Source organism: Monodelphis domestica, chromosome 3 (assembly GCF_027887165.1).
Source record: "Monodelphis domestica isolate mMonDom1 chromosome 3, mMonDom1.pri, whole genome shotgun sequence".
NCBI classification, from domain to species: Eukaryota; Metazoa; Chordata; class Mammalia; order Didelphimorphia; family Didelphidae; genus Monodelphis; species Monodelphis domestica.
This window is the reverse complement of record NC_077229.1, coordinates 274,976,377-274,985,819: the sequence shown is the minus strand read 5'-3', so window position 1 is coordinate 274,985,819 and position 9,443 is coordinate 274,976,377. Positions and strand designations below refer to the sequence as shown.

At 39.9% G+C, this 9,443-nt stretch overlaps 1 protein-coding gene across 1 annotated transcript; it reads left to right on the top strand.

Moving 5' to 3' along the window:
- The first annotated feature begins 4,287 nt into the window (after positions 1-4,287).
- Positions 4,288-8,437, top strand: LOC103093126 (leucine-rich repeat transmembrane neuronal protein 2-like). The gene is made up of 2 exons (XM_016431662.2): positions 4,288-4,518; positions 6,455-8,437. The coding sequence occupies exon 2, from the start codon at positions 6,464-6,466 to the stop codon at positions 7,658-7,660; it is 1,197 nt and encodes a 398-aa protein (XP_016287148.1). The 5' UTR covers positions 4,288-4,518; positions 6,455-6,463; the 3' UTR covers positions 7,661-8,437.
- The last annotated feature ends 1,006 nt before the right edge of the window (positions 8,438-9,443 follow it).

Sequence of the window (9,443 nt, the reverse complement as noted above, 5' to 3'; positions counted from 1 at the left end):
GTCCCTACTTTGCCACATCCCCTCCAGCATTCATTACTTTCCTTTGCTGTTATGTTAGCCAATCTGCTAGGTGTGAGGTGATACCTCAGAGTTGTTTTGATTTGCATCTCTCTGATTATAAGAGATTTAGAACACTTCTTCATGTGCTTGTTAATAGTTTTGATTTCTTTATCTGAGAACTGCCTATCCATGTCCCTTGCCCATTTATCAATTGGAGAATGGCTTGATTTTTTGTACAATTGATTTAGCTCATTATAAATATGAGTAATTAAACCTTTGTCAGAGGTTTCTATGAAGATGTTTTCCCAATTTGTTGTTTCCCTTCTGATTTTAGTTAAAGAGTATTATTTCTTAATGATGAGATAAGGGCCCTGTCCTCTGCATCAGGAGGGAAAGTGGCTGGGTTAAAAGTTTTGCACCAAGAGATGGTGACATTGGGCCTCATCAGCCCAACAAGCCAAACTTGAAGCACTGCCCATCATCAGAGCAATAACTAGGGTAGGGTGACCAGCCAGACTTTTAGAGGGCACTATTTAACAGTCATACTCACTTCAACCCTGGAAACAGCTAAGCTTAGCACTTAATTCACAGGAATAATAAATAAAACAGGTAGCTACTGGAAGGTGTGCTTCTTTCCCCTGGCATCTGTACCCTAGTTAAGTTCTTTCCCCATAGTCCCATTGCACTTTAATGGCAGCCACTCTAGCTACCTATGATGGCAATATGGGGCCTCTTTTTCCTTTCTTCTCCCAAGAGAGTCATATTTCCAAGAGGGCCTCTTCTCCATGGAATTTTATGTCCTGAGGTCTGGTTTGCCTCTTGCCTCCTGTCCAAAATTAAGTTAAAAAGTCAATTTGAAGACATGTTTCATACTTACTTTCCCTGAGTTCCCCAAATGGCTAATTATAGCTCTGTGTGTAGTTTCTAGGATTTGGAGCTATAAGGGCTCTTTTTGATTATCTAGTTGAATCTTATCATTTACAGATGAGGAAAGAACCTTGGAGCTGTTATTATTATTGGTTATTATTGGGGTTGTTGGTACTGAATTCTAGTTATATGTTACCTATGGTAGCTCTCTGATCTACTATTCTAGTAGCCCCATCAGGAGAGGAAATTTGCTTAGACTTGTATGACCTGTTCTTAGTGTTTCTTGGAAGCTTTCTGGCTTTTGGCACAGGAATGCATTGAGCTTGGGTGGGGTTGGGTTTCACACTCTGTGCCATTATTCCTGTTGACTTCTTCCTTTCTCCTTGTGGTCTTTCTGCTGGTAGTGTCAAAGCCTGGAGTATGCTATCTGGTGATCTATGCATAGATCTTGATGGTCATGTTTCTCTTTCAAAGGGCTTATATATTTTAAAAAGGGTAAAAGGGAAAAGGTAAGAAAGAAAAGAAAAAGAAAAAATGCATGTATATCATCTCATTGATAATATGTGTAAAAATTTTATAAGGACCCTGAACAATCTGCAGGGATCTAGGAGAAAAAAACACTATCCATAAGCAGAGGACAAACTGTGGGAGTAGAAACACCGAGGAAAAGCAACTGCTTGACTACAGGGGTTGAGGGGACATGACAGAGGAGAGACTCTAAACGAACACTCTAATGCAAATACTAACAACATGGTAATGGGTTCGAATCAAGAACACATGTGAAACCCAGTGGAATCACATGTCGACTATGGGGGTTTGGGGGGGAGGAAAAGAAAATGATCTTTGTCTTTAATGAATAATGCTTGGAAATAATCAAATAAAATATTATTTAAAAAAATTTTTTTGTAAGGAAGGAAGAAAAAAGGAAATGTGCATTTGCTAGGGTCTACTATGTGCCTTACAAAATAATATTTCATTTGGTAGGTTTTATTGTTATCCCCATTTTACAACAAAGGAAACAGAGGCAGCCAGATGTTAAATTTTCTCGACCAGAGTCAGTCACATAGTCTTTTAGTATCTGAAGCTACATTTGAACTCACGGCTTCCTGATTCCAGGCTTAGATCTCTCTTCACTGAAATCTATCTGCCTTTTAATCTCAACTAATATTGCCTGTCAAGTCCTGAGAATGAGGTACTCTGTCTCCCCTCAGGTTCAAGGGCTCGCCTTCCACCTCCCTCCCCAGCCAGTGGCAGTGCCATTTTAATACTACGGGCTTAAACCTTCATTCTGATATATCCCCTTCCATGTAATCTGATCAGTTAACGTGTCCCTCATATAATCAGTAATTAGCACTCCATAATAATTTTCATCAATTGATACCTTCTTGACACCACATCAATAAATATTTAATATCAATTAGATTTTACAAAGGGATTTTTACTGAGAAGATTTAGCAAGGCACAGAGTAGAAAACCTCCAAATGGGGGTGCAGGCTTTCCCCTCTCTGCCTCAGTTCCTGGGGAGAACAGGGCCCAAAGTAAAGAGATGGCTACCAAACATGCCTCCCGCCTCGGTCACTTCTGGGATCTGCATAGCCCCTTGTCTTGGCGTGGAGCCTGTCCCTCCTGGGCCCAGGCAGGCGGAGCACGCCTCAGGGTCCTCCGTCCTCAGCGGCCCTGGCCATTCTTCTGACTTTTTCAAGCTCATGAGAGCAAGTCTGTCTCCTGTACTTAGTATGAGAATGAAGCAGGCTAGGACAAAAACGGTTCAGGGGCACCTGAGAGGCGAGCGCACAATAGTTTAACCCTCCCATAGGCCAGTGCAGAGGCTGACTTCTTCCTTGGGAATCTTCGGTAGAGATGGAGCCAATTAAAAGATTTTTCTTCACCATGCAATAAGAAGCCAGAAAACGGTCACAGACCTCTTTGTGCCTCAAATTAAGGACAGAACCTTCCACTGTGATACCCAGGAGCAGCCTTGCCAAGCCCCTGATGGGGGCTGGCAGAATAAACTGGTACCCTGGGGTCCTGTTCTCCATGCATATGGCTTAAAAAAGCCACTTCTCTCTTTGCCATAGATTCTTTTCAGTTTTTATAGATTTTGACAGTGGAAAAACAGGATTTAAAAAACAATGCTGACTTTAAAATGCTTTTTAAAGAATTGGATAAGAAGTAGGTTCAGTCAAACTGGAATATACTTAGCAACATATTCTTTGTGTTTTTTTTTCTTTTACACTAAATGATCTTTTGTGCTATGGTAATAAACAGAGTACTAATAATTATATTGCTTCTCAAAAACATGAAGTAGAAAGCAGTACCTATTTCACAATGTATGGGCCAATCTGCTAGCAGGATGATCAACTGTCTTCTTCTTGTAATTAATTATGCTTCTTTAAAATTTATCTAACTTTTGTAAAAATCAGATATGTTGGGAAAAATTAGGTTAAGAATGCTGCTGAATAATCAAGGTTTATTAATGTAATGTCTTCTCTTTTTAAAAAAAAATCTTTACCTTCCATCTTATAATCAATACTGTATATTGGTTCCAAGGCAATAGAGTGCTAAGGGCTAGGCTGGAGGTTAAGTGATTTGCCCAGGGTCACACAGCTAAGAAGTATTTTGAATACAATTTTGAACGCAGGATTTCCCATCTCCAGGCCTTGTTCTCAATCCAGTGAGCCACCTATCTGCCTATTATCAATGAATATTCTGTTTAATTTCTTCCTGCAATGAAATTTGTAAGCACCAAAAATTATTTCAGCCTGATTATGTAAATGCCAGTGCTTCCCCCCCTCCCAAGATAGGGTATTATATTATGTGGTACTTTAAAAATATACCATTAGCAAAATATTAGTGAAAATTCCCAAAAGTGTTACTGTACTCAACACTTCCTCTTCAAATATTTATTTATTTTAAATTGTATTTAATTAGATGATTTAGAATATTTTTCCAGGGTTACAAGACTCATGTTCTTTCCCTCCCCTCCCATCAACCCGTTCCATATCTGATGCACAAGACCTATTTCCATATTATTGATATTTGCATTAGGATGATCATTTAGAGTCTACATCCCCAATCATATCCCCATCCACCCATGTGATCAAGCAGTTGTTTTTCTTCTGTGTTTCTTTTCCCACAGTTCTTCCTCTGGATGCGGATAGTGTTCTTTCTCATATGTCCCTCCAAATAGTTCTGGATCATTGCATTGCTACTAGCCCTCTTCAAATATTAAAAAAGAAAACTATCAATTTGTTCTTGATAATAGAGACTGTACAATGAAGGCTGGTTTTTCTGTTTTTGTTTTTTGTACATGTTAGAGAGCAGAGCCCCAGTCTGAGTAATCACTGACTGATGATGCAATGATGAACCTGCTATTTGGGCTCCTATTTCATAGCTCTAGTTTGTTTTGTGAAACAGAAGAAACTCCAGGCTGTTGAAACAGTACAACCTGTAGAAATAGCAGAAGACTTCTGGGTGGATGAATCAGCATCATTGCCATTAAAATCCACTTCTGTTTTCTGGATACTTTAATTTTCTAGTTGTACTGATTTTTAAAGTGAATTCTGCCAAAGAAAATAGCAACAGTCGGGAGAATTTACAAGGTTGAGATCCATTTGCCGACTTGCCCAAAGGAACTGAAAGAAATTTCAGGTGAATATCAACTATTTATTGTGGGAATATTTTGGTAAACAGAAATTTTCCGAGGTTGTAACAGAACACCAAGGTAAATGATATCTAAATTTTATAGGAAGTCTATAGATCTGTGAATGATGGTAATTAAATTAATGGCTGCTAATGAAGTTACCAAGAGGTATAGACATAAAACAGAGGGATGAGCAGCAGGTCCAGGACAAAATTCAGATCCTCTGTGCCTTTGAATGTCTAGATATAACTTTAGTTGTTGCAAGTAAATAGAGGAATACAGTAGTTCATTTGTAGTCATCCATCAGTCAATAAGCATTTATTAACTGCCTAATCTGTGCCAGAGCACTGTGCTAAATGTTGGGGATAAAAATAAAAGCAAAATCTAGTCCCTAGTGTCAAGAAATTCACATTCTAACGAAGGTAGTTGGATTTGGGTTTCTTTAAATTAGGGAAATAGGCTACTTGGGCAATGTATTTTTTTTTAAACCCTTGCCTTCTCTCTCAGAATCCATACTAAATATCAGTTCCAAGGCAGAAGAGTGGTAAAGGGTAGGCAATTGAGGTTAAGTGACTTGTCCAGGATCACACAGCAAGGAAGTGATTAAGTTTAGATTTGAATTTAGGACTTTCTGTCTCTAGGCCTGGCTCTCTATCCCCTAAACCACATGGTTGTCCACACCCCACTAATGTATTTTTTAAAAGGTTCATATTTTTTGACTTGTTCTTTATTATTTAGACTATATTCCTGTTCATTCAGTTTTATCTGCTGATTTGTAGAACTGCAAAGTCCAGATCTGGTGAACTGGAAAAGGCCAGAAGAAATTTAAGGAGAAAAACAAATATATAGATCTGTCAATCATCTGCTTAGAGATGGTAATTAAATCCTTAGCTGTTGCTGAAGTTACTCAGAGTATACCTTATAGAGGAGAGAGAAGAGGGCCCCAGGGAGAATACAAACCCTCTTAGCCTTTGTATTTCTAGACATAAAACCTAAAAATGGGTTCCATGGTAAATAAATGCTTCATGAGACCTTATTTTTAAATTTATTTCTTTTGTTTGATTATCTCATGATCTCATTCTCTACTTTTAAGTTATGAAAACTGTCAACCTGAAAAGATACAGGACTACCAAAGTACATATAATAATGGTCTTTAATTGAGGTAGAAAGATTAATCTGGGAAGATGCATAGAGCCTCCGTCCTGGGGCTTCCACTGAACCCCAGAATGCAGTGTGCTTATATAGATTTTGGAGAAGGGGAAGGGCTTATGCCCTGTCTCTCACACTAGCCACCTGCACTAGCCACAGTCTAAATGACTGGGAGAAGCCAAGCTGCAATCCCCAAAGGCCAGGGTACCTGGCAGAAGCCTAAATACAAAAGATAACCTCAGAAGACAAAAAGTATGGGTGCTTGATGGCTTATTGTTTAGTCCGAGACTAGGGTCCATCAGGGAGATTTCCTGAAGGCAAGTTCCCATGGGACAAAGCAAATTTGGGGTCTCATAAGACAAGGCTGGCAAAAGTAATAACTAACCTTATTTCCTGAATTCTAGTTATATTGAATAGTTTAACTTTAGAACTGGAAGGGATCTTGCAGATCACCTAGACTACCAGCTCATTTAACAGATAAGGACAGGGAGGCCCAAAGAAATTAAGTAACTTGTCTGAGGTTGTCCAACTAGTAGCAAAACCAAGACTAGAACCCAGGCCTCAATTCCAGAAATTCCCAATTCTCACTCAAATCCAGTCCAGCCTAACAAACACTACTGTGTGCAAGGCCACCTACTAGGTGCCGAGGCTATAGAGACAAAAGAGGAAATGGTTCCAACCCTCGAGCACCTTCTGTTCTCCTAAGGAGAATGAATTCAGCGGGGCCACACTATGTTTATCCAGATAGAGTAACCACAGACTGGTTTGTTTACTCCCCTTTCCCAAACAATGTAGGTCCTAAAAATGATCTGGGGCTTGTTTTGGCTGCTCCTTGGAAATGCTCTCGCCCACTTCAGCTGCCCCAGGAACTGCCTTTGTGGACCCTTGCTGACGGACTGCCGCTTCGCCAACCTCTCTGACATTCCCCAGGGCATCGCCCAAGAAACGGAGACTCTCTTTCTGAATGAGAATCACTTAACCCAAGTTCCACCTGGAGCCTTCCAGCCATACACCAATCTCACTTTTCTTGGCTTGTCCCACAACCAACTCTCCCTGCGGAATGATACCTTCGATGACATTGGAAAAAGCATCCTTTCCCTGGACCTGGCGGGCAACAGTTTGACAGAGTTACCAGCTGCCTTGTTTGAAAATACAAAAAAACTGGTTTGGCTAAACTTGGCCGAAAACAGACTGAGTGCGCTCCCTGGAAAGATTTTTGCCCCCTTGGAAAGACTGACCTACTTGGACCTGTCTCAGAACAGGCTGCAGTTGTCAGTAAATATGTTTAGGGGCCTTTCTCAGCTAGGTACCTTAATAGTGGCGGGTAATCATCTTCACACAGTCCCTGCAGGTGCTTTTGAGCCTGTTCCTAACCTGAAGGTCCTTGATATTTCCAATAATGAAATAAGCACTTTGCCAGAGAATTTGCTTGAAAACCTGACAAATCTTGATGACTTGCTCCTTGACAATAATGGCTTCAAGACGATTCCACTTTCTGCATTCACTATCCTCCCCACCTTAGAGCACTTTTCAATTTCTGGGAACAGCATCCAAAATATTCCTCCTCTTTCATTCACTGGCCATTCTAGCTTGAGGAGGCTTGACCTGTCAAATAATTTAGTGTCTGACCTCCCCTCTCGTTTCTTCTCTTTGTTAAAGCAGCTAGAATTTCTTAATCTTTCTAGAAATAATATAAATACTCTTCCAGGAGATATATTTGTAAATAACACTCAGTTAGCATTTCTGCATTTAGACAGAAACCAGTTACACGCCATGCCTATTTTTTCTGGCCTTCAAAGACTGAGGGAGTTAACGCTCTGTTGTAATGGTATAGAAAACTTGCCCAGAGCCTTCTCAGACAAAATGTATGAATTAGAACTACTGGATCTCTCCAACAACAATATAACAGAGACCACAGGGCTGAATTCTAATATAACACAAGTAATTTTGGCTGGAAATCCAGTGTGTACAAACTCGATGGTTTTCAAAACCCATTGTTAAAGGACCAGACCTAGGCTAGGTCAGGCAAAATAAAGGGGATGAGAGTGGCTACGCTAATTAGGTATTTTCTTTTGCTAACAAAAATAAAATATATAGTTGTTTGTATTATCAACCTGAATAAAAACAAAACCACCATTGTAGTTATAATAAATAGTCTTTTGTTAAAAAAAAAATTGTAGTTTGGTACACGGATAACAGATTGAATTGCTTGCCAGCTCCAGAAGAAGGGAGGAAATGGAGGGAAGGGAGGGAAAGAGACAATTTGGATCATATAACTTCAGAAAACTAATGTGGAAATTTGTTATTACATGTAATTGGTATAATAAAATATCTTTATAATTAAAAAAAAGATTTCAGTCTGGGTTCTTCCCTAGTACTATAGTGGGACATAGGACCTTAGAGAAAAACCTAAAGAGCCCAGGTCTAAGGGATCTGTGAGAAGTGGCAGCCCTTGACCTCAGGAATGTGGTTTGGCAGGAGGTCACTGACTGGTGCCATCAGAGGACAGCTGTATAAACACTGAGGTCTGCAAGAAGCAAAGATGGCATACATGTTCCATACATTTACAATCTGAGCCTCTCCTATGGATATATACCTTTTGCTTACACCTCAGGCATCAAGGCTCCTCACACAGATCTATCACAGACAGACCATTACTGAAAAACCTCAGATGCCTCATCCCCACTTTCCTGTAAACTCCCTGCTTGTCACATAGCCTTCTTTGTCTGTAAAAGTATATCAGCTCGAATCTCCATCTTGTCTCCAGACCATATTATCTTCTCTCCTAATAAAAGTTCTCTATTTTATAAGATTTTCTGTGAGCCTGTAATTCCTTAAGTGAGTTGGCCTACCCCAACCAGGTCAGACTTCCTTCCACAGTGTTATACTCCATAGCACAGGAATTCTACTAGAGCAGTTATGGCAAACCTTTTAGAGACTGAGTGCCCAAATTGCACTCTCACATTGCATATGAGCCCCCACCTTACCCCAGACAGGGGAGGGAGGAAGAGCTCCCATTGGCTGCTGGGCAGAGGGGCGGGTCATTGGAGAAATGTCCCACTTCAGTACACAAGTCATAGGTTCACCAACATGATCCTAGGAGATGTAGAGAAAGAGGGGATTAAATAGTCTTGAAGAGGTTGGGTACAGCTGGCTCACGTGAGTTCAGCAAAACTTGAGGAATATCTAAAAGCTAGGGTGACTAGGGAGTGGGTTTCTCATTCTTTAGATGTGATTGTCTTTTTTAAAAATTCAATCCTTAGGCAAAGGGGTTAGTTTCTGGGAAAAGGGAAAAAATGAATTCACAGTCAATTCATAACCATTAACTTCCTTTTCATAGGACAATGTCCAGGAGTATCATAGATTTTGTGGCATAATTTAACATGATTTTGTATCATGTTTTTCATCCTTCCTTGCCCCAGACCTATCTGTGTGCCCTGCAGTTCAATCCAACTAAGATTTATTAAATATCTACTATATACAAGGTACTACAGATAACAAAAACAAAAACAAAAACAAAAATTATACAGCCCCAGTGCTGAAGAAGCTTGCTTATATTTTAATAGGTTGAGCTGGGGTTGAATGGAGGGAGGGAATAAGGATTTATATAATGCCTTTTCTGTGTCAAACACTGTGCTAAGTGCTATTTTTTTACAAGTATTATCATCTGATTCTTAGAACAACCTGGGGAGGTAGGTGCTATGATTATCTCCATGCTATAGATGAGGAAACTGAGGCAAACAGGATTAAGTGACTTGCCAAAGACCACACAACTAAGGAAGTG